Here is a 25,723-nt window from a genome sequence, read left to right on the forward strand (position 1 = left end):
TTAGGAAAATTAAATGAGGTAATACATTTAAAACGCACAGGACAACATCCTGTAAATGGTGGCTGCTGTTAGCTGTCTCCTAGTCTGAGAACCTTTCCAGCAGAAAGGCAAGGGTTCATGGTGGGTGTAGATTCCTCCCTCAACCCCTCCAAGAGTTTAGGAGACCTTCTGATACTGGTGGAGAAAAATAAGCCACCTGTTCTATAACTAACTGGATTCTGCACTTATAGCAATTAACACTTCCCGGGATTAGTGACACTTACAGATTGCAGGTTTCAAAGGGCCATTGCTACCTCTTGGAGTGATAATGACATGCAAATAAATTGAGTTAAATAAATTGAGTTGAGACCCCTAGGTGTTGTTGCCTGGCTGGCTGACTCTGGGCTTTGCAGGGCGACCTTGCTGGTTGTTGACTCCGTGTCTATTGCCCATTCAAGTCGAGGCAAACATATCTGCCTGGAGAGTATGCGACTGTTTGTCCATAGATTTCCAGTAGAAATAAGAAATCAATGCACAGAAGCAATTATGTTTATTGTTATGAAGCAAACTCTAGTTAGCATAACTATCTGGTGCCAAATTAAAATAAAAATAGGGAAATTAAGAGCCACAAAAGAAATCAAGTGTGGCATTTGAGACATACTAGGAAATATACCCCACTTTAAAGTAAATACCACTGACATACTGGTTCCCTTCCTACTTCCCCTTCCCCTTCTGCTTTACCTTTTGACTGTTCTCTTTCTCATGGAGCACCCGAGCTCCTAACTGAAGCACCGTACAAATCGACTCCAGGCATTTTAAAACTAGGTGGACGTGGTCTCTGAGCCGCCTGGTGGGCTGGAGCATTGTTGGAAATCAAAGGGATTGAGCTTTAAATGGCTTAATAAAATTAACACTTCGTGATGTCCTTCTCCCCACTGCTCCAGCTCCTCTGCACTGACAGGACCCTTGATAATATACTCTCTGCCAGAGCTTAAAAGGCACGTGGCCAACGAGAAGCAGGCAATGGAGCTGTCATGACTCCCCCACAGCAGCCACACTTCACGTTTCCAGTGCAGGATTGTATTTGACATTTAATTTAGGAGCCTGGGTATCTAGATATAAAACTTCACTGTGATAATAGTGATAAAAAACCACCCAGAGTTTTATTTAAGGGCCTCTTCCTTTCCTGTCCCCCTCCCTCCCCTTTTCCTTTTAGTTCACCCAGGGATCGAACCTGCATCTCCGGCATTGCAGGCAGATTCTTTACTGCTGAGCCAGTGAGGAAGCCCCATAGATGCTTGTATGTATACTTGAATGTAAAATTTGAAAACTGGCCTCTCCCCTGGTTGAGACTTGCATTTAGGCAAAGGGCAAAATCCATCAAGTCTCTGAGTCTCTGTAGTTATGTGGAGAACTGCCATTCAACCCCACGATCTAGCTGATGACCATCCCATGGTTGAATGGCTTTTGTTTTACTTCTTTAGTAGGTGAAACAGATTCTATGATATCACCTTAATTCCCAAGTCAATCTGATTACATACACATTATAATCTCCATTTTACAATTGAAGAAGCAAATATGTAAGAGGTTTAATGACTTGTCCAAGGGCTCGGGATGGCAATCAATTGCCTTTGTGTGATTGCTATACAGAATTAGTATTAATTATAGGAGGTTTTCACTTTCATGCATTGGAGAAGGAAATGGCAACCCACTCCAGTGTTCTTGCCTGGAGAATCCCAGGAACGGCAGAGCCTGGTGGGCTGCTGACTTTGGGGTCAAACAGAGTCGGACACGACTGAAGAGACTTAGCAGCAGCAGCGGCAGCAGCATTAACTTTTTACTTATAGAAGATGGGTTGGGAATAGTATACAAATACAGTCTGAGTTTGTTCAGACTTTTAGGGGAAAAGTTAAATCAACTATGCCATGCTTTCCTTTACTTTTATGGCAAAAGAGCACAGACATTGGAACAGGATGATTTTATTCAAGCACTGGAACTTAATTACCTCCCTCATTTGATTTGACTGACCTTCAGTTTAATTATAAAGTGAAACTAATCATAGTTCATCAGGAACTCTGTCTATCAGATCTAATCCCTTAAATCTATTTCTCACTTCTACTTTATAATCATTAAGGATTCGATTTAGGTCACATCTGAATGGTCTAGTGGTTTTCCCTACTTTCTTCAATTTAACTCTGAATTTGGCAATAAGGAGTTCAGGATCTGAGCCACAGTTAGCTGCCGGTCTTGTTTTTGCACTGTATAGAGCTTTTCCATCTTTGGCTGCAAGGAATATAATCATTCTGATTTCGGTGTTGACCATCTGGTGATGTCCATGTGTAGAGTCTTCTCTTGTGTTTTTGGAAGAGGGTGTTTGTGACATTGTACAGGAGACAGGGAGCAAGACCATCCCCAAGAAAAAGAAATGCAACAAAGCAAAATGGCTGTCTGAGGAGGCCTTACAAATAGCTGTGAAAAGAAGAGAAACAAAAAGCAAAGGAGAAAAGGAAAGATATACCCATTTGAATGCAGAGTTCCAAAGAATAGCAAGGAGAGATAAGAAAGCCTTCCTCAGTGATCAGTGCAAAGAAATAGAGGAAAACAATAGAATGGGAAAGACTAGAGATCTCTTCAAGAAAATTAGAGATACCAAGGGAATATTTCATGCAAAGATGGGCTCAATAAAGGACAGAAATGGTATGGACCTAACAGAAGCAGAGGATATTAAGAAGAGATGGCAAGCATACACAGAAGAACTGTACAAAAAAGATCTTCATGACCCAGATAATCACAATGGTGTGATCACTGACCTAGAGCCAGACATCCTGGAATGTGAAGTCAAGTGGGCCTTAAAAAGCATCACTACGAACAAAGCTAGTGGAGGTGATGGAATTCCAGTTGAGCTCTTTCAAATCCTAAAATATGATGCTGTGAAAGTGCTGCACTCAATATGCCAGCAAATTTGGAAAACTCGGCAGTGCCCAAAGGACTGGAAAAGGTCAGTTTTCATTCCAATCCCAAAAAAAGGCAGTGCCAAAGAATGCTCAAACTACTGCACAATTGCACTCATCTCACATGCTAGTAAAGTAATGCTCAAAATTCTCCAAGCCAGGCTTCAGCAATACATGAACCATGAACTTCCAGATGTTCAAGCTGGTTTTAGAAAAGGCAGAGCAACCAGAAATCAAATTGCCAGCATTTACTGGAACATCAAAAAACCAAGTTCCAGGAAAACATTTATTTCTGCTTTATTGACTATGCCAAAGCCCTTGACTGTGTGGATCACAATAAACTGTGGAAAATTCTGAAAGAGAAGGGAATACCAGACCACCTGACCTGCTTCTTGAGAAATCTGTATGCAGGTCAAGAAGCAGCAGTTAGAATGGGACATGGGACAACAGACTGGTTCCAAATAGGAAAAGGAGTACATCAAGGCTGTATATTGTCACCATGTTTATTTAACTTACATGCAGAGTACATCATGAGAAACCCTGGGCTGGAAGAAGCACAAGCTGGAATCAAGATTGCTGGGAGAAATATCAATAACCTCAGATATGCAGATGACACCACCCTTATGGCAGAAAGCAAAGAAGAACTAAAGAGCCTCTTGATCAAAGTGAAAGAGGAGAGGGAAAAAGTTGGCTTAAAGCTCAACATTCAGAAAACAAAGATCATGGCATGCGGTCCCATCGCTTTTTGGCAAAATGTTGGAGAAACAGTGGAAACAGTGGCAGACTTTATTTTGGGGGGCTCCAAAATCACTGCAGATGGTGACTGCAGCCATGAAATAAAAAGATGCTTACTCCTTGGAAGGAAAGTTATGACCAACCTAGATAGCATATTCAAAAGCAGAGACATTGCTTTGCCAACAAAGGTCCGTCTAGTCAAGGCTATGGTTTTTCCTGTGGTCATGTATGGATGTGAGAGTTGGACTGTGAAGAAAGCTGAGTGCCAAACAGTTGATGCTTTTGAACTGTGGTGTTGGAGAAGACTCTTGAGAGTCCCTTGGACTGCAAAGAGATCCAACCAGTCGATCCTAAAGGCAATTAATCCTGAATGTTCATTGGAAGGACTGATGTTGAAGCTGAAACTCTAATACTTTGGCCACCTGATGTAAAGAGCTGACTCATTTGAAAAGACCCTGATGTTGGGAAAGATTGAGGGCAAGAGGAGAAGGGGACGACAGAGGATGAGATGGTTGGATGACATCACGGACTCAATGGACATGAGTTTGAATAAACTCCATTGGTGATGTTTGAGTAAACTCAGTTGGTGATGAACAGGGAGGCCTGGCATGCTACAGTCCATAGGGTCCAAAGAGCTGGACACGACTGACTGACTGAACTGAACTGAGACTAATCATAACTATCTTTTTATTAATGAGTACCCTGAAAACAGAAACTTTTGAGAGGCAGATAAGAAATAATGGAGGAAGATTTGTTTCATGGCTTTTGGCGGCCCGAAAAGAATTTTCGAAACTGTAGTTATTTAACAGGGCCTGTGGTTCTTAGGTTAGCAGATTGTTAGCTCCTTGAGGAGGTGTAGTAGGGTTTCAGTCAGCCAAAGAGAGCAAATATGATAGAGGCAAGCTGTGACGTTGAGGAGCTGACTCTTCCTTCAGACTGTGTAGGTGCTGAGGAACGGAGTATGACCTGTCCTTCCTGTGCTTTCTGTGCTTTGCGTCTATGTCATGGAAGTAGATTGTATCTAATCTTATCAAACTAGAAAAGGCTCCGTGACAATTTGACCATCTCCTGAAACTGAGGCAAGGAACCTCTGGCTTGACTCCGTCCTCTTCAGTGCTTAGGGTCTGTGAGGAAGTCCTTCCCGGGTTCCTTTGGGAAATTAGAATCTACTCCCAAGGGTGTGGGCTCTCTTTCTCTGGGAGAACAGACTGGAGCTGTGTATCTGTGAGAGCTCAGTGGGTACCAAAGGAAAAACCCACGATAAATGTTGCCACCAGGCTCCTCTGTCCATGGGATTCTCCAGGCAAGAATACAGGAGTGGGTTCCATGCCCTTTTCCAGGGGATCTTCCCAACCCAGGGATTGAATGCAGGTCTCTGACATTGCAAGGGGATTCTTTACCATTTGAGCTATGCAGGAAGCCCCTAAATGATCACAGTTACTGTTACCTGGGCCAGCAGAACAGTTCTGCTGATACGTCTGGGTTCCCAGAAAGTACTAAGTTCTTCCCATGTATTATTTCGTATAAACGTCACAGAAATGTCTATGAGAGCCATATTACTAGCCCTATTTTACAAATGAAAAAACTTACCCTTTCTGAGCTTCAGAAGCACAGAGTTAGCAGGGTCAACACTAAAAGCTGTCTCTATCCCCACAGACTCCACCAGCTTTACCATTCTGACCCTCTGTAGCAAAGAAGGCCCAGAAAACATGAGCCCTGCATCTCAGTGTCCTTTCCTGAGGATTCCTGGTAGCTCGGGTTGTGTTGGTTTGGTGGTCTCTATGGTATGCAGATAGCCATGCATGTCTTTGCAGGAAAGATGTTTGGGTAGAGAACCAGAATGGAGGTGATGGGTGGGTCTTGTTTTGAAATTGCTTTCATCTTCAACAGATAAAATAGACTTTCTTTGTATATTTAAGTCTAAGAGGTTTAAAAATAGTATAATTTCTGTTTAGTTGCTCCTGAAACTTTCAGGGTCAGTTCCTACCTCCCACTTTCTAAACAATGACTCCTGAGGCAGAAGCCATCTGTCTGGTTTCTGTATATGTTAAGGTAGAAATAAGGCTAAAAACAAGGCGGAGTAGATGCTCTCACTCGTATTCATGTTTGTTACAGGTCTCTGGGGACCCATTCTTCTACTTTCACATTTCTACAGGGGGCACCCAGAATTTTTTTCTGTCCACTCAAGCCAAGCATTGCTCAGAAGCTCATGATTGCTTTCTCTGTTGCCACCCTGGAGTCAGGCAGAGAGAAGCATCTTAAGAGCAAGGAGCAGTATCATTGAGAGAGAGCCCAGCATCCCTCTTCAATTGTTCTCTGGTGCATCCAGTTCAGTGCCATGACACCAGGTTCCATGTCAAGTTCTCATGGCACGAAATTCACAGCAGCCGACAGCATGAGCAAGCAGTCCTGGGAGGAGAGAGTACTTGCACTGACGCCGTAACCACAGTGGTTAGCTCTCTGTCTCTCATGTCAGGCTGCTTGTCGGGCTGCGGTAACTGTCTCACAGGTGACTAGAGCTCACAGTTGCTGTCCCCGTCACAGCTGATTAGCAGATTCGGGTGTTTATTAGGATCTTTCCAGCACCAAGCCTCTAGAAAACATAGTCCTGAGTCTCTTAACATTCTGTGTATGTGTGCGCTCATGTACATGTGTGTTTATGTATGTTCAGGAAAAACCACGAAAGGGAGGATATTCAGAAGAAGCCTATTGCCGGGTCTTATACGTGAAGCTGATAAAGAACAATAGAGTACTTAGGCTCAAGTACCCAAATTTATAATCTCAGGAAGAAGCACTCTAGCAGAAATAGAGGAAGGCTGGAGTATTCTAGCTGAAATATGGGGCTCCTATCCACGAGAATGTGATTCTGCAGGGCAAAGACACAAGCCTAGCTGAAGACTATGTAAGGCAAATCTAAGGTCTAGACACCCAAGAAGGAGAGGTTGAAGGACATATGTAGTTACCAAGTCTGAAAGGGTTAAGGTGGGATTTGAGGTCAAGATTGGGCTTCCCTGGTGGCTCAGAGGTTAAAGTGTCTGCCTGGAATGCAGGAGACCAGGGTTCGATCCCTGGGTCAGGAAGATCCCCTGGAGAAGGAAATGGCACCCTACTCCAGTACTCTTGCCTGGAGAATCCCATGGAGGGAGGAGCCTGGTTGGCTACAGTCCATGGGGTCGCAAAGAGTCAGACACGACTGAGCGACTTCACTTTCACTTTTTTTCACTTAGAAAGCCAAGGATTCTGGGCCAAGTGGAAATGAGAAAGGAGAAAAAGCTGGCTGAAAACAGGTTGGAGGTAGGATTGGAATCCTAAAGCGTTTCTTCAAATCACTCAGAAGCCCTTTGTGACTTAGAATTTTGTTTCAGAAAATCAGTGGTGCAAGTGAGAGTGGGGCTAGTTTAACGTAGGTGAGTCTAGGTGGGGATGGGGGTAGGTGGAGCTTAAATGGAGTGTTTGAGTCTAGAGAGTGGGTATAGTTATTTAGTGGGGAGTAATGGGAGAGGGTGCAAGAAAGGGGATTCCTTTGTGTAGTGGCAGGCTTCTTCAGCCAGCCTGTGGTGGAGAGACAGGTGTGGGATGGCTTCTGACACTTGGTCAGAAGGTATTGACTGCCAGTATGTGCCAGACCCTAAGCAAAGATCTCATAATTTTTTTCTCCAGATATTAAGTCCACCTGTTATCTAGTGGAAAAAATAAAACCTGACTCCAGAGTTGAAAGCCTGGGTGACTGCCTAAACTTTGATATTGTTGATGGGGAGAAGGGAACAGACAGGGTTTGAATGGAAGATATGAAAGAATAATGCTGTGTTTAGAAGACAGAGGCAATCAAACTATGTGAGTTCAAGCTCCAGATTTGCCACCTGCTCCGTGTGTGAATTTGGGCACTTTCTTACCCCTACTCAACCTCAGTTTCTTCATCTGTAAAACTGAATAATAAGAATTGCTACCTCATGATATCACTGTGATGATTAATTGAAACAGCATGTAAAGTGCTTAGATTAGTGCCTAATATGTAAGTGCGCAAAAGGGTAGCAGTGACGATGAGGAGGACGAGGATTCCGTTTGATGCTTGATGCTTTAAGTAATAGGAAAGTATCCAGGTAGAGATACACATCAAAAGGAATTGTGAGACTGAAGACGTAGAGAGAAAACCCAGGCTTTGGAGCCATCTCCATTGAGGTGGTAGTTAAACTGCAAAGATGAGATGAAACTGATAAGGAAGAAGTGATGGAGAGAAAGCAGTTTTGCCTCCAGAGCACATTTCACAACGTCTGAAGACTCTTGTTTGCATTAATTGGGGATAGGGAGCAATGTATCATCTACTACACAGAGGCCAAGGGTGCTGCTTCATATTTTACAACGCACAGTTCATTTCCCCCCACAGCGAATACCAACAAGAGATGTAAGTTGTGCCAAGGTTGAAGAACCCTTATAGTTTCCTCAGTCACAGTCGTCTGGAGAGTATGTGTAGTTTGTGGGGATGAAGCTGATAAACATAAAGCCAGGGAAGTCCAGGTCGCAGAAACCATGGGAGAAGAGAAATTAAAGACTGAGGGCTATCAGCAGTGGCATATGGTATAGAGAGGTCAGTCGTGAGAGCAGAGGGAGTCAGCAACCAGTAGAGTCGTCACTGCTGGAGGAGACCCGGAAGCAAGTTTTATGTGACTTTCTAAATAAGCTTGGTGGTTAAAGGTAGGAGAGAGGATGATCTCTTGAGAGGGCAGCTTTGCCATAGGAAAAGGGTTATTCTGCATTCCTCTTTACTTCTCAATTTGACTGTATCAGGCTAACAACGTCTAGGTCAGATTCCTACTCCTCTGATGCCCCCTCTTGTTTTAGCAACAAATATGATTAGAGGCAAATCTGGATTAGTGAATTAGTTCCAAGAGTGTAACATTTGTGCAGCTCTATCATTTTAGAGATAAAAGGGAGACTGAGTTTAGCTTTTCACTTTTAATAGCTCAGGAGCCTGAGGCCCTGAGAGATTCCCTGACTTATCCAAAGTCACGCAGCTGGTTAGTTCTTAAAGACAGACGTGAATGCCATCCCGGCCGCTGATTTCCCATCGCAAGTGCTGTCTTCTGTGTCACGTTGCTTTCCAGTAGTCTCATCCTAGTTCTCAGAGGAAGGAGGTTACTAGATAGAGTGGTTTTCAGTGTGATGACCTAGATCAGGCTGACCTGCGGGGAATCTTTGCTCCATAGCTTACCTGCTGTGTAACACCAGACCAGTGACTTCGTCAGTGGGGCTTCAATGTCCCCTGCCCATAAAATGAAAGTATTATCGCCTCCCTGAGGATTAAATCAGAAACAGGTCTGAGATGGCACTTGGAACACTGCTTGCATGTGGTCCCTCTTAACATCTTCATTATTATGATTCATAAGACCCTGTCTTTGTCACAGATTAAGGGGCAAGAGAATGTCCAGTGACAGAAAGCAGGCCAACATTAGACATGCCGTCTGAGTCACCTGGCCTTGCTCCTAACTCCGTCTCCTACTCTGCCATAAGAGCAGTGTAGTGAGGGTTTGTGTTGCTGTAGTTACACAAGGTTTTAAAGCAGATATCTTTCCACTGTATTGTGGTGATGTCTATATGTCATTGATGTGCCTGGTATTTCTCAAAAGTCAGTGACTTCACACTTCAGATCAGTCACTGAATCAGCTAATTGCTGCTGCTGCTGCTAAGTCGTGTCAGTCGTGTCCGACTCTGTGCAACCCCTTAGATGGCAGCCCAACAGGCTCCTCTGTCCCTGGGATTCTCCAGGCAAGAACACTGGAGTGGGTTGCCATTTCCTTCTCCAATGCATGAAAGTAAAAAGTGAAAGTGAAGTCGCTCAGTCGTGTCTGACTCTTAGCGACCCCATGGACGGCAGCCCACCAGGCTCCTCTTTCCATGGGATTTTCAAGGCGAGAGTACTGGAGTGGGGTGCCATTGTCTTCTCTGAATAGATTTCCTTATACAGATTTTGTACATGTTTTGTTAGATTTATACCTAAGTCTTTCATTTTTGGGGTGCTAATTTAAATGGTATTGTGTTTTTAAATTCAAATTCCACGTTCATTGGTGGTATAGATAGGAAATTAATTGACTTTTATGTATTAGCTTTATGTCTGGCAGCGTTGTTATAACTGCCTATTAGTTGGGGAACTTTTTTTTGATGATTCTTTCAGATTTTCTGCATAAATAATCATGTCAGTTGTGAACAGAGGCTGCCTTATTTCTGCCTTCTCAACCTGTAAACCTTTTATTTCCTTTTGTCTTTTGAAAAGGAGAAGTAAGATAAAACGTCCTTGTCTTGTTCTTGATCTTAGCTGGAAAAATCCATTTCTTACCACACAGTATGACATTAACTGTAGATTTTTTTGGTACACTTTTTTATGAAGTTGAGAAAGTTCTTCCCTATTTCTAGTCTGCTGAGAGTTTTTATCATACATGGATATTAGATCTTTTCAAGTGCTTTTTTTGTATCTATTGATATGGTCATGTGATTTTTCTTCTTTAGCCTGTTGATTATAGATTAGATGAACTGATTTTCAAATGTTGAACCAGCCTTGCATACCTGGGTAAATCCCTCTAAGTCATGGTATATAATTCCTTTTATACATTTTTGGGTTTGATTTGTTAATGTCTTATTGAAGACTTAACTTTCTTTGAGCCTTATTTCTTTTTAAAAATTACTCTTAAAGAAAAATTATTACACATTATTGTAGAAAATTTAAACTTAAAAGTAAAAAAAAAAGAAAAGAAAAGAACTCTTTATTCCAGCACTCAGACATAACCTGGTGGCTCAGATGGTAAAGCGTCTGTCTACGATGCAGGAGACCCGGGTTCGATCCCTGGGTTGGGAAGATCCCTTGGAGAAGGAAATGGCAATCCACTCCAGTACTATTGCCTGGAAAATCCCATGGACAGAGGAGCCTGGTAGGCTACAGTCCATGGGGTCGCAAAGAGTCGGACACGACTGAGTGACTTCACGTTCACGTTCACGTTCAGACGTAACCACTCTCCGACATTTTGATGTGTTTGTTTTGCTGTTGTTGGTTAGTTGCCAAGTTGCATCTGACTGTGACCTCATGCCCGCCAAGCTCTTCTGTGCATGGAATTTCCCAAGCAAGAATCCTGGTGTGTGTTAGTCACTCAGTCATATCTGACTCTGCAACCCTGCAAACTGTAGGCTGCCAGTCTCCTCTATCCACAGAATTTTCAAGGATTGCAACCCACCCAATCCTGGAGTGGGTTGCAATTTCCTTCTCCAGGAGATGGTCTCAACCCAGGAATTGAACCTGCATCTCCTACATTGGCAGGCAGATTCTTTACCGCTGAGCCACCAGGGAAGCCATGTTTATTCTAGTCTTTATAATACAAATAATAACTGGAACAGTAAATATCATTATTACTTCATTGAGTGGATACTTGAAATAACTAAGTGCTAGCTGAGGTAGCGATCCCGTGGTACTCTTAACAAAGTGAGGAAAGAAGGTAAAGACGACACTAACGACTACTTTTGTCTAGAGGCTTCCGATGATGAGAAAAATGGTTTGGGAGGAGATTAAATGTTCATTTTAATAACCTTTTCACTATTCTTCTCAATAACCCATTGTGAAATCCAAGCAATCCAGGCTTCTAACCATTGTCCGGAAAATTTCTGTCATCTCTCAGAACGTTGGTAGTAGAATGTGGTTCATAGTTTTGAGTTTTTTTTGTTTTTTTTTTTTTCAGAGTTCTTATCTGCTATGCTTCTAAAAGTGTAGTGAAAGTGTTAGTCACTCAGTCGTGTCCAGCTCTTTGCCACATCATGGACTGTAGCCCGCCAGGCCCCTCTGTCCATGAAATTCTCCAGGCATGAGTACTAGAGTGGGTAGCCATTCCCTTCTGCAGGGAATCTTCCCAACCCAGAGATTGAACACGGGTCTCCTACATTGCAGGCAGATTCTTTACTGTCTGAGCCACAAGGGAAGCTTCTGTTAGATAACTTTCCAAGCCTTAGGAATGGACAGTTGTTTTTTTCATAAATATTGGTTATTCCCCTCATACACAAAAGACACAGGAGATGGGAGATCCAGGCATCCACTGAAAAGGACTCTGTCCTGCCTGCTGATGAAGCTCTTCCCTTGTCTGCCCTCACTGGAGCTTGGCAGAGGTTTGCAAGGAGCTCTCTTGAGGCAAAAATGCCAGAATAATCCACAGGCTATACTGGCAGCCTTAATTTTGAGATTCCCTACCTGGAACTTTCCGTGGACACTGGCATACTGAGAGGGTACTGTGTTTTGGGAGTGAGGACAGATTACAGCATTGAAAAAGGTCCACTGAAACCTTTTTTTCTTTTTGGAATGGGCTGCTTTAAAGTTATTTGCAGGAGATTTGACTAATAGAGCAAGTATTTCTGGAAGCTTCAATCAGGATAGACTCAGATGTGTTGCTTTTGTGTAGCTTCCTGTTCCTGACCCTGTTCCATCTTTCTCAGTTCATCTCAGCAACACTTTTCTGGAACAAATCTTTCTTAAGCCATCATGCTTTCTAGCTAGTATGCTTGTTGTTTTTATAATCTCCTATAATAAAAAGTAAATAAAACCTTGGTTTTATAGCTAATGAGGAGTTAATGACTTCCAGTTCATGTCAAACCCATTGAATGGTAGTGTTTCCAAGTTCAAGCTCTTAATTCAGGGTTTTATGTGTTTAATTATGTATATATAAAATGCCAGTCTGCATACCTCTTGGGTCTGGTCTGGCTTAGAAATGTTAACTATAAGAGCATATAGAAAGTACCACGGGATGAGACTTAACTCTTCAAATGTACATCTTTCATCCCAAGATTCACTTTGGGGAAATAATGTCCTAGTGGGGATAATAACAGAAGCAACCTGTTAACAGCAGAAATATCTCAATTAAGAGGAAATAAATATGAAGAACTTGAAGCAGACAGAAAGGGATCCTTGGAGGCAACATGTTACAGCAGAAGGTACCCCAGAGCTAGACCAGAGGAAAGTTGGTTTCTAAACCATACTTTGTGACTGTACCTCTCTGGGACTTTTTTTTTCCCTCACCAGAAAGTTGGACTCAGCTCTAGTAAGAGCAATCAGATGTTTACTAGTTAGTTCTGACCATTCACAAATAAGCCACTTATTCTTTGATATTACAATGCTGTGTTCAAGTAATTTTAGAAAATGCTATTTTTTTTTCACCGAATACACCGATAAGAAAGATATATCAACTTGCGTATAACCTAGAGCTTTAAAGTTTTAACAACTTAGGGACCAATCAGTTGACCAAAGAGAGCAAACTCTTCTTATGGTTTCATTTGTGCAGGGGACCCAAGTCACTCAGGTGCGATTTTCCTGGAGAGCACCTCCAGTGCCCCCGGAAGCACTTCAGGGAGGAAGGGGAGGTTTTTCTTTTAACCAGAGTGGTTTTACTTTGGGCTCTATTACACTTTGGGGTTCTACATTAAGACTTTGTTTGGGGCAAGGGAAGTTCTGTGGCTTTAAAAAGGTGTGACCATTACTAGTAGATTCTATAAAAAGGAAACTCCTGCATCACCAGTCTTATCATTCTGTGATACATCCGGCCTTCTCTCTTCTTTGCTTATGAAGAACTTTCTCTTTTGACATAACTTGCGTGTAGTATAGTCAAGAGTATGAGACCATCACTGTCATCTTTGGGAAGCTGTAGGATAGAGGCTACCTAAATTCTAGGAAACCTACTAGAAATGATGTCAGTGGCCCCCAGCTCTCAGTGCTGACGTGAAGGGCAGGTTGCTCCTGGAGAATTGTGAAGTTTATAGCAGGATGGTTTTGATGATGGGGTGATGAAACCTGAAAGGAAGTTTTGAAAGCTGTTTCATTTCTGCCATTGATAGGGGTCCTTTCTCCAGAGTACTCAACCTGTTAACCTACCAGTGGCCTAATCCCCCAGGGAGTCTCTCCTTTGGGCTCTAGATTTAAACGCATGCCATGACCCAGAAGTTTGTTCTTGCCATTTTCAACTAGGCTGGAGAATACCTATTGTTGATTAGTAGAGAATCAGAGTGAGAAGAAGGCATAAAGGTTTGATGAAGTATTCTGCCTTCAAATATTTGGCCTAATCTCTATAAAAATTAATTGCATAAAATAAAGGTTGAAAAACCTATGTAAAGTAAAGGAAAAGAGATAATTTAAATTTTAAAAACCATGATTTATTCACCTACTGCAATGTAGTCCCTACCTTTCCTGACTGTGATGTCAGCTTCTTAACTTCATATCACATGTGTATGTGATGTCTAGTGAGGTAGGTTCAGTTCAGTTCAGTTCAGTCGAGTCGCTCAGTTCATTTCGGTTCAGTCGCTCAGTCGTGTCCGACTCTTTGCGACCTCATGAATCACAGCACGCCAGGCCTCCCTGTCCATCACCAACTCCTGGAGTTCACCCAAACTCATGTGCATCGAGTCAGTGATGCCATCCAGCCATCTCACCCTCTGTCGTCCCCTTCTCCTCCTGCCCCCAATCCCTCCCAGCATCAGGGTCTTTTCCAATGAGTCAACTCTTCGCATGAGGTAGCCAAAGTATTGGAGTTTCAGCCTCAACATCAGTCCCTCCAATGAATACCCAGGACTGGTCTCCTTTAGGATGGACTGGTTGGATCTCTTTGCAGTCCAAGGGACTCTCAAGAGCCTTCTCTGTAGGTTACAAGTCAGTTTTTATTATGCTCTCCATTTTTAGTCACTTGGAAGAGCTTTTCTTAGGAATTTAAAAAGTTTATGCCTTAGTTAAAGATTTAGTCTCTAAAGAGAGGTCTTATAAGACTAAATTTATTTCAAGGGTAGGGATCCAGATTCACTGATAAATGATTACCATAAAGCATAACACCCTTGAAATATATACACTAAAAATAAAAAGGAATTATATAAATAAACACATCACAGTTCTCAATCTGATAAAGAACTTGGAGGGACATTAATAACATTTAACACTCCCTCTCCCCTTTTCTTTAGCACTGGGAGAGTACCTGCAAAGAGTATGTGAATTCATGAGGGCTTACGTCACTTGCCGTGTGAATGGATATGTGTCCTGCAGGCCTTATTTTGCATTGACGTTTTTATGGCAGTGTTACAAAAGCTGCTTAAAATATCAAGCCTATTTCAGTTTTTAAGAGGCTAATAGAAAATGGCCTCATCTTCCTCTCTCCTTTAGTCTTTTTCTCTCCTAGTCTCCTTTTTAGGTTTTCCCAGTTTGACTTCCCTTTTGACAGACTGTTATAGTGAACAGAGCACCAGACTGGGAGCGAGAAGATTGGAGAACTCAGTGGCTCCTACAAGATTACAGCTGGGTCTGTTTCCTTATCTGTGAAAGACAGGGGTTCACTTAGATGACACTACTTTCTCCTTCAGCTTTAAAATTCTCTATTGGTTTTTGTACTTTTGTCTACTGTTCTGCCTCTTCCCTGTTTCCTACCTCAGCTACTCAATATGCATAGTTGTTTAAAAATACTCATAAAATAAACATGGTTATGAAGACACATCAATAGGTGTAGTTGCTGGCAAGATATGGCATTTAGAAGTTCAGATTTGGTAGTTTCTCATTTTCTTTGCCTTATGCCCTAGCCAAATGCAGCGGAGTTATATTTTATTTATTCTACACAGTTGTTGCAAACTAAAACAATAATATATTTCACTCATCAGAGAGTAAAAATTTAGAGACTTGATATTATCCACTCTTGGGGGAAGTGTAGGAAAATGCATACTTCACACACTGTGGGAATGTAATTGGTGCATATTTTTGGAGGACATTTTGGTAGTATCAGTCAATAGTTTTAGAATATATATATAAATTGATTCAGTGTTTCCAAAGGTTTCTAAAGAAATTCATATGCAAATATTAAGAGGTATGGCCATTGATGTTCATTGCTGTCCTGTTCATAAAAGCAAAAGTTTGGAAATATCTTGTATTTCTATTAAGAAGGGAAATATTTAATGTATATATTTATTCTTTTATCTCTCTATATATAGATGTCCATATCTATATATACCCATATCATACAGACATTAAAAATAATACAATGAATGAAGTTGTTCTGTATATACTAACTTTTTAAGTAGGAAATCAAGACACAGAACCATATGTTCACCATGATCCATTTACATAAAAGCAACGTAATTGTCTGTATGTGTACAGTATACTTTGTTTTACTGCGGTTCACTTCATTGTGCTTTGCAGACACCGTGTCTTACAAGTTGAAGGCTTGTAGCAGCCCTGCGTTGAGCAGTACTCTTTTCCCAACAGCCTATGCTCACTTTCTGTCCCTGTGTTCACGTTGTGGTAATTCTTGTAGCATATCAAACTTTTTCATTATTATTGTGTCTATTATGTTGTGATCTTTGATCAGTGATCTTGATGTTACCATTATAAAAAGTTTATGACTTGCTGAAGGCTCAAATGATGGTTAGCATTTTTTAGCAATGAAGTATTTTTAAATTAAAGTATATATATATTATTTTTGTAAACATAATGCTCTTGCATACTTAATAGACTACAGTGTAGTATAAATATAACTTTTATATGTACTGGGAAACCAAAAAATATGTGTGACTTTTTATTGTAATATTCACTTTACTGTGGTGGTCTAGAGCAGAACCTGTGTGTCTCCAAGGTATGCCTATATATGTGTGTGTATGTATATATACACACACACACATATAATGACCAGAAAGGCATGTATAGACTGTTAACTGGAGAAGGAAATGGCACCCCACTCCAGTGTTCTTGCCTGGAGAATCCCAGAGATGGGAGAGCCTGGTGGGCCGCCGTCTATGGGGTCGCACCGAGTCGGACACGACTGAAGTGACTTAGCAGTAGCAGCAGACTGTTAACAGGAATTACCCACTGAGGAGGAAAATGGTATTGGGAAAGAGAGAGAAGAATTTCTCTCTCTCTCTTTTAATATACACAAAGAATCTGTCTGCAATATAGGAGACATGGATTCAGGCCTGGGGTGGGGAAGATGCCCTAGAGAAGGAAATGGCATCCCACTCCAGTATTCCTGCTGGAAAATCCCATGGACAGAGGAGCTGGAATGGCTGCAGTCCACGGAGTCACAAAGAGTCAGACACGACTGAGCAACTAAACAACAAGAACAGTACCTATTAAATTTTTAAGAAGTAATTATGTATTAATGATATGAAAACAAAAAAGTAAAAAGGAAGGACAAGGAGTCACTTCCTAAAGAATGAAAAAAGCAGAAAGAGTAGCAGGAAATTCATCAACAATATCTGAGAAACATAGTTCAGAGGATATTCCCAAAACTTCGGGATCGGATAGGACCCACGGTTTGTGTTTTGGCCAGGGCTACCTAGCATTTAGAATAATAGCCCTACTCTCCCATTTCTTTGCATGTCCAATGCATTCTGACTTGTCTCTGTTCTGTAGGTAACCCGGGACCAGATGAAGATGTTTATACAGCAAGAATTTAAGAAAGTTCAAAAAGTGATTGCGGATGAGGAGCAGAAGGCCCTTCATTTAGTGGACATCCAGGAAGCAATGGCCACAGCTCATGTGACTGAGATACTGGCTGACATCCAGTCCCATATGGATAGATTGATGACTCAGATGGCCCAAGCCAAGGAACAACTTGATACCTCTAATGAATCAGCTGAGCCAAAGGCGGAGGTAAAGGAGAATGCCTATAATAAACCAGTAGCATGAAAAATAGGCAGAAACTGACTGCCCTATTTGTTAATTATGGAAATTCCCCCATTTTAGTCCCTAAACATGAATGGATTGAAAGCTTCAATAGGACATAAGTGTTTAGACTGGTGTATAAACCAGTTTGGAGATGTTGGCTGCTTGGGCCTGCACTTAAAAACTACTGCTGCTGCTAAGTCGCTTCAGTCGTGTCCGACTCTGTGCGACCCCATGGACGGCAGCACACCAGGCTCCCCTGTCCCTGGGATTCTCCAGGCAAGAACACTGGAGTGGGTTGCCATTTCCTTCTCCAATGCATGGAAGTGAAAAGTGAAAGTGAAGTCGCTCCGTCGTGTCCGACTCTTAGCGACCCCATGGACTGCAGCCCACCAGGCTCCTCCATCCATGGGATTCTCCAGGCAAGAGTACCAGAGTGGGTTGCCATTGCCTTCTCCGGCGCACTCCAAAACTAGGCCTAGCAAAATATGTGTACACTGTGCCTTAAAGGAGTGTAGTCAGTGGGGCAGATACTGTTCCCAGGTAATGAGGGAAGCCAGAAATCAGAGCCAGAGAAGAGGACAATTGACAGATTCCCAGTGATTAAATGAGCCTATAGATAAAGTCACCGTGGGGATGAGAACTGGGCTGAATGAGGATGTCAGGAAGTGAGCATAAAGCAGGCCAAAATAAAAGACTGGACTCATTTTGTGAATAGTGAAAGGTGTCTCCAGCTGGTCTTTTTATGAAGCTAATTGCATAAATTGGGGGCGTGACTGTTGGATTGAGGGGCATGTGGGCTCAGGCATTGTGAGGATCAAAGATAGCAGTGAAAGACTCAAGGTAAATGTTAAGTGACAGTTTTAGTCACTACATTCATTGTTATTTTGTAACAATAATAAAAGAATCTTAAGACATTTTACCAAACAACATATTTAGGCATTTAGAATCTATTGTTAAAAAAAAAAAAATTAAGGTGGCCACTCTTTTAAATGCATGTGCTCAGTTGCATCTGACTCTTTGCGACCTTGTGGACTATATCTTGCCAGGCTCCTCTGTCCATGGAACTTTCCAGGCAAGAATAGTAGAGTGGGCTGCCATTTCCTACTCCAGGGGATCTTCCAGACCCAGGGACTGAACCCACATCTCTTGCAACCCCTGCATTGGCATGTGGATTCTTTACCACTAGCGCCAGCTGGGGAAGCCCACGTGTAAAACTTATATTTCAGCCACTGGAGAGAGGCCACTGTTGATGAGGTTTCATACCATTATGTTGAAAATTCTGGTTAAGCTTATGCCAGGTAGGTTTAGGGTAGGCCTTTCTAGAAGAACACCTAGGAGAGTCCCGTGAACTTTCTAGTATACCTGCTAACTCAGTGAGCTCAGCCTTAACGTATAATTTTTGCCTTGGCCCAGGAGAGCCCAGCCACAGAATAATGCAGCCATTAAAGCAGCCAGGGTACATCTAGGAGGCGGGTACTGCTGGTGTCGTCCTGACGGGAAACGTAAGAGACCATTGTTTCACTCATCTAGAGTTCTTGATTAATTTTCATCAGTGTGTGAACGGAAGAGAAGAGCACTTGTTCTTTTCATTTCATCCTCCCCAGAATTAACAAAGTGTGTACCTAAATACAATTCTAGATAGGTGAGAGAGCATGTTATATTTATCATTTCATTTAATCCTTATTTCAGTGTTCATTGTATCCATTTTACAGATGGGCTGTTGAGATGCCAAGAACTGTAGACACTGACCGGGTGTCGTTTAGTTAGCAGAGAAGAGCCGGGATTCAGTCCATCCTGTTCCCGTGCCTGTGCTGTCCCCTACCAGCTGCCAAATGTCCTGTTTATACCTGTGGGGAGAATGAAGAGAATCAGTGTCCTGGACCGCTTTGCATTCCTAAGACCCTTTACTCTGTGGAAATGCTCGCTGTGTGTCTTTTTAAAAATTAATTATAAATAATAATAAATTTATTTTTAAGTAAATTTATTTAAAATTTTTCTTTAATAATGGAGTGGACTTTGTGTCCAAAGTCCAAACAAACAAAAGGTTCAGCCTTAAGAGATCATTGACATAACTCTGTCCCCAGTTCAGCTCAGATTGGACCCTTCACATTTATTCTGTGTGTAGATTTTTTTTTTTTTTTCAGAAATGAAGATTCAATTTTGAAGAAATCGCCCTCTCTTTTATTTTCATTTCAAATAAAGAATTTAGCCCCTCGCCAACATTAATTGTCCTTTAACTACTTGAGTAGCTCAGTTTCACTATGCTTGTTAACTCCGATGGAATGGCTCTTAGGGGTGCAAAGATGACAAGCCCTAAGGACCAGGCAATGGACATAGTAAGCTATTAAAAATGAGAAGTAGCATACATCTGGCTAAAGCATTTACACAAAGCTGTTATTCTCCAATAGCCGCTCATTCCAGCTAATGTGGTAACTTACTGATCAGAGCAAATTTCTAGTACCTCTCTTTCACTCAACAGAGGAATTATTTCTTCTCTTTGCATTGTATAGGTTTTTAAAATTTTCCTGAATTTTTATTTTGATCAGAAAATCTTACCCAACCCTTTATTATGAAAAATTTCATAACATTTGCTATATATAGCAAAGTTGAAAGAATTTTATAGATAACACCCATATACTTACACCAGGATTCTGCCATTAACAGTTTATTGCACTCGATTCATTTTATGTATATAGCCATCTTTCCAACCTTCTATCCTCAGTTCTTGTTCGCATTTAAAAACAAATTGCACGTCTGGTTCCGAACAAGATGGAGTAAATGCATTTTCATTGCGCTCATTCCCACCGATCACAGCAGAAACTCCTAGACAAAATTCTGAGTCACCTACCAGAAGAATCTCAAAAGTGGAGAAAAGATGGCAGACTGACCAGGGATCTTGGGATATGAGGAGCCACACCACAATGATTTCCTTGAGGGGAACGGAGGCAGGGTTCTTGCTTCCTATGTATCCTGGCCTGGGTGTTCTGCAAGCTAGAAATACTAATGAGCACAGACAAAAAGAACATCTCCAAGAGAAAACCTGCTCTCTAGCCAAAGGACTTGGTAAAGGGCAGTTCAACTGAAGAGAAACCCTTTAATCATTTCTGCCTATTCTGGATGAATGGGCATGGTGTTTATAATAGTGACTTTAAAATTCTGATCTGATAATCCCTAATACTGTGTCTTCCTGTTGTGGAAGGCACCATGAAAAAAGCTGCATCCTTTCCCAGCCCCAACTGATACCACAGTAGTGGAGCCAGTGAGGGAAACCCTATTTTACACCCTCACCCAAAGTAACGGGGTGTCATTTTTTCTCCATGGAGTCTTTAGGTAAAAGTTTGTATCTATACAGTAATTAAGTAATGCCTACCTCCTATGGAGCCTGAAGGTAGAACTCTGACTTCTACCACTCCTTTGCAATAATAGGAAGGAAATAGCAAACTATCCCCTGTGGGGTTCTCTGGTGGCTCAAATGGTAAAGAATCCACCTGCAATGCAGGAGACCTGGGTTCAATCCCTAGGTCGGGAAGATCCTCTGGAGAAAGGAATGGCTACCCACTCCAGTGTTCTTGCCTGGAGAATTCCATGGACAGAGAAGCCTGGCAGGCTATACTCCATGGGGTCTCAATTGAGTGACTAACACTTTCATTTTCATATCGTCCCTTCCATGTGGGGACTGTAGTTGGAGATTTAACGTCTCCCTCTCACCCTGCATTAACTAGGCAATGCCCCTCCCCAGCTGACTCAGAGGGTGGAATCATACCTTCCCCTTTTACTTGGTAGTGATGAGCTGGTTCCCCTCCTCCTCCTGAGCTAGCACTGACAGAGACTAGACTGGAGCTCTGTCATCTGAAGGAAGCGACCAGAATGGCACTGCAGAAGTTTAATAAACTCAAATGACATGTGAACTATAAGCCATAAAAGTGATCTAGGAAATGTGTTCTGAACCTAAATAGGTTGACAGTCTGCTAGAATAGAAGATATAATTAGTAACCAGATCTTATAATGTTTAGGATATAGTCCATAGTACTCATTATACCAAGAACCAAAGAAATCTCAATTCTAATGAGAAAAAAATCAGGAGATGGCCACACCAGGAAGACACAGTACTAGGGGTTATCAGACTAGAATTTTAAAGTCACTATTATAAAAATGTCTCAATAAGCAGTAACAAATGATAGAAACAAATGAAAAATATTTTAAAATCTCAGGAAAGAAATATTAATACAAGATATAAAGAAGGACCAAATGAAAGTTTAAAGCTGAAAAATACAATGACAGACATGAAAAATTCACTAGACAGGCTCAATGGCAAATAGGAAATGACAGAGGAAAGAATCAGTGAATTTAAGACACATCAATGGGCACTCAATCTGAACAAACAAGAAAAAAGATTGAAAAATAATTGAATTGAATCTCAGAGATCTGTGGGACAATAAAGAAAGCTCTGACATATATGTCACTTGTCCAGCAAGGGGAGGAAAAGGAATTTCTAAAATTTGGTTGAAAAAATATAAACCCAGATATTTAAGAAACCAGATGAACCCAAGTGAGATAAACCTAAGAAATCCATACCTAGACTCATCAAAATCAAACTTCCAAAAACTTAGGACAAAGAAAACATCTTGAAATCAAAGAGAAATGACATTAGACATGGAAACAATAATTCAGATGAACATGGTTAGAAGTAAGATATTTTTTTTATATCCACTGAAATTATTAAGTGAATCTCTTCCATTCTGGTGTGATGGCTGATTACTTTGGTTAATTTTACAATGTTGAATCTTGCATTGCAATACTAAACCTTGCATTCCTGAGATAAACTCCCACCTGGTCATTATGTATTATCTGAGTTCAATTCATTAATATTTTGTTAAAGAGTTTTATGTCTGTGTTCAGAGAGAGATGTGAGGTGAAAGTGTTAGTCTCTCAGTCATGTCCAACTCTTTGTAAACCCATAGACTGTAGCCCACCAGGCTCCTCTGCCCATGGAATTCTCTAGGCAAGAATCCTGGAGTGGGTAGCCATTCCTTCCTCCATGGGATCTTCCTGACCCAAGGATTGAACCTGGATCTCCTGCATTGCAGGCAGATTCTTTACTGTCTGAGCCACCAGGGAAGCCCCCTTCAGAGAGGGATATTCATTTGTAAGTTTATATTTTTATAATGTCATTGTCAGGCTTTGGTATTAGGATAGTGCTGGCCTCAGAAAACAACCTGAGAAGTTATTTCCTCCTCATCTATTTTCTGGAAGAGTTTTTGTAAGATTGGTGTTATTTCTTCCTTAAATATTTGGTAGAATTTATAAGCAAAACCATCTGTCGTAGAGTTTCTTTATGTGAAGGTTTCTGATAGCCAATTCAATTTCTTTGATGTAGACCTAGTCAAAATTTTTCATCTTACATTGATTTGAAATGTTAAAATTGGTTGTAATTTTCAAGAAACTTGTCATTTTCACCTAAGTTGTTTTAGTTTTAGTATAAAGTTGTTCACATATTTTCTTATATTTTTTAATTGTCTATAGTCTCTAGGGACAGAGGAGCCTAGTGGGCTGCCGTCTATGGGGTCGCACAGAGTCCGACACAACTGAATCGACTTGGCAGCAGCAGCAGTCTCTAGAATAGTAATCCATCTTTCATTTCTGATACTGATAATTTGTGATTTTCCCTCTTTTATCCTTAATTAGTCTAACTTATATTTTATTAATTTTATTAGTCTTTTTAAAGAACTGACTTTTGGATTTGCTAATTTTACTCTTTGTTTTCTATTTTACTTGTGTCTGCTTTTTTCCTACTTATTTTGAGTTTACCTTATTCTTTTTTCTGTCTAAGTAGATTGTGGATTTTACTACTTTCTTCTTTTATGTAAATTTTTAGAGCAATACATTTTCCTCTAATCACTGTTGAATCATACAACTTGGTTATGTTGTGGTTTCTTTATCATTCAGTTTGAAATATTTTTTCATTTACCATGTGCTTTCTTCTTTTTGTTCATTGATTATTTGGGAGGATATTGTTTAGTTTCTAAATATAGGGTATTTTCCTACATACCTTGTTATTTCTAGTTTAGTTTCATTGTCAACAGAGAACCTATTCTGAATGATTTCAATCATCTAACACTTATTGAGGCTTGTTTTATGACCAGTCATATGGTCTTTCTTGTTGAATGCATATGCACACCTAAAAAGAATATATATTCTGTAGTTTGAAGTGTGGTATTCTTTAAATAGCAATTAGGAGTTCAGAAAATTTATGTTTTTACTGATTTTTATGTCAAATTCAATCTATTGCTGAGAGAGGGATGTTACATTTCAAGTATGATGAGGGATTATCTATTTCTTTAATTCTGTCAACTGTTCTTCAGATATTTTGAAGCTCTGTCACTAAGCAAACACATATTTATGATCGTTGTATCTTCCTGATGAACCAGTCCTTTAATCGTTATGAACATTCCCTTTTTCTCTGTTAATGCTCTGTCTTGATATCTATTTTATCTAATGTTAGTAAAACCAGTTTAGTGTTATGCTACTGTTTTTGTGGTTTATCTCTTTCCATTCATTTGCTTTCAATCTGTCTATATTGTTAACTTAATGTCTCTCATAGACAACATGTAGCTGGGTCTTAGTCATTTATCCATTCTGGTAATCTCTATGTTTTAGCTGAAGTGTAATGTCCATTAACATTTGATGTTATTATTAATATGGTTAAATTTAGGTCTGCATTGTACGATTTGTTTTCTGTTTTTCTTCTTCTCATTGTCTTTTCTTGCTTTCTTTTGGATTTTGAAACATTTCCTTGAATCCCATTATAATATATCCATTGGCCTTCTAGCTCTATTATTTTGCATTATTTTTTAGTGGTTTCTGTAAGGATTATAGTATGTATCCTTAAATTTTCAGTTTACTTAAAATTAATTTTAAACCGCTTCACATAAAGTGTAGAGAGCTTGAAACTATATAGGTCAACTGACCCTCTTTCCATATCCTTTATGTTATAGTTGTCATATGTATATAATTTATGTATGTAATAAACACTGCAAGACCTATAATTTTAGCTTAAAACTGTGCTTTTAAGGAAGTTAAGAAGGAAAAAGATAATTTCATGTCGTGTGTGCTTGTGTGTATGTATGTAGAGTTTTTAAGCAATTTTGTAGTAATAGTTGCTTAACTCTAAATTTAAAGTTATTAATATAAACTTAAAGCAGTTAATTTTATAGTATTAAAAATTATACCTCAATAAAGCTGATAAAAACAATGTCTAGGTGTCCTACCTGCCCAAGTGCTATTTGCTTTTTTTCATAAAGATTATTCTAAAGCCAGAAAAGTATTTGCCAGTATAATATATAGCCAGCAAAATATATAGCCAGTATATTTTATTTGATTCCAACTTAAGGCCTTTTTTTTGAGAGTTTGAGTTTGCTCTTTGGAGTGGAATGTGCTATTTCCAAACCATACTCATACTGTTTCACTTACAAGGTCCAGTTTCAGTCTCTTTTTAAGTGAGGAGGATAACATTTGAAGAAAGTTGAATGTAGAATCCTTTTTTTATACCATTTTTAAACTGAAGTGTAGTTTACAATGTTATGTTTCAGGTGTATGTCAAAGTGATTCAGTTATATAAATATATCAAATTTATATATATAAGTATGATATATTTATATAACTGAATCACTTTGATATATATACACACATATATGTTTATATATATATATTCTTTTCCAGATTCTTCTCCATTATACATTATTATAAGATATTCAATGCAGTTTCCTGTGCTATACAGTCAATCCTTATTTTTTATCTATTTTATATATAATAGTATATATCTGTTCCTAGAGTAGGAAATGACAACCCACTCCGGTATTCTTGCCTGGCAAATCCCTTGGAAAGGGAAGCCTGGGCAGGCTGTGGTCCATAGGTCGCAAAGACTCAGACACTACTGAAGCCACTTAGCATGTATGCAAGTATGCATCTGTTAATTCCAAACTTCTAATTTAGGCCTCCCCACCCCTTTACCATTTGGCAACCGTAAGTTTGTTTTCTGTGTCTGTGAGTCTTTTTCTGTTCTGTAAATAAGTTCATTTGTACCACTATTGAAGAAAACTTTCCGAGTGAGGCTTGACCTTTAAGGATGGGAACTAACTCTCAGAACACTGCTGCTGCTGCTAAGTCCCTTCAGTCATGTCCGACTCTGTGCGACCCCATAGACGGCAGCCCACCAGGCTCCCCCATCCCTGGGATTCTCCAGGCAAGAACACTGGAGTGGGTTGCTATTTCCTTCTCCAATGCATGGAAGTGAAAAGTGAAAGTGAAGTCGCTCAGTCGTGTCCAACTCTTAGCGACCCCATGGACTGCAGCCCACCAGGCTCCCCCGTCCCTGGGATTCTCCAGGCAAGAACACTAGAGTGGGCAT

At 40.5% G+C, this 25,723-nt stretch overlaps 1 protein-coding gene across 5 annotated transcripts in view; it reads left to right on the plus strand.

The window, feature by feature from the left end:
- The window catches only part of TRIM44 (tripartite motif containing 44), a 113,784-nt gene that overhangs the window by 27,434 nt on the left and 60,627 nt on the right, over positions 1 to 25,723 (plus strand). For 3 of the 5 annotated variants that reach the window (XM_061381140.1, XM_061381142.1, XM_061381143.1), the window contains exon 3: positions 17,062 to 17,301. The exons of 1 other annotated variant lie outside the window; for it this stretch is intronic. In XM_061381140.1, the coding sequence (XP_061237124.1) occupies positions 17,062 to 17,301 (240 nt within the window). Of the gene's footprint in view, positions 1 to 17,061; positions 17,302 to 18,729; positions 22,813 to 25,723 lie in introns of those variants that run through there. One more of the 5 variants, XM_061381144.1, reaches the window with a different exon arrangement.

This window comes from Bos javanicus, chromosome 15 (genome assembly GCF_032452875.1).
Source record: "Bos javanicus breed banteng chromosome 15, ARS-OSU_banteng_1.0, whole genome shotgun sequence".
Taxonomy (NCBI): domain Eukaryota; kingdom Metazoa; phylum Chordata; class Mammalia; order Artiodactyla; family Bovidae; genus Bos; species Bos javanicus.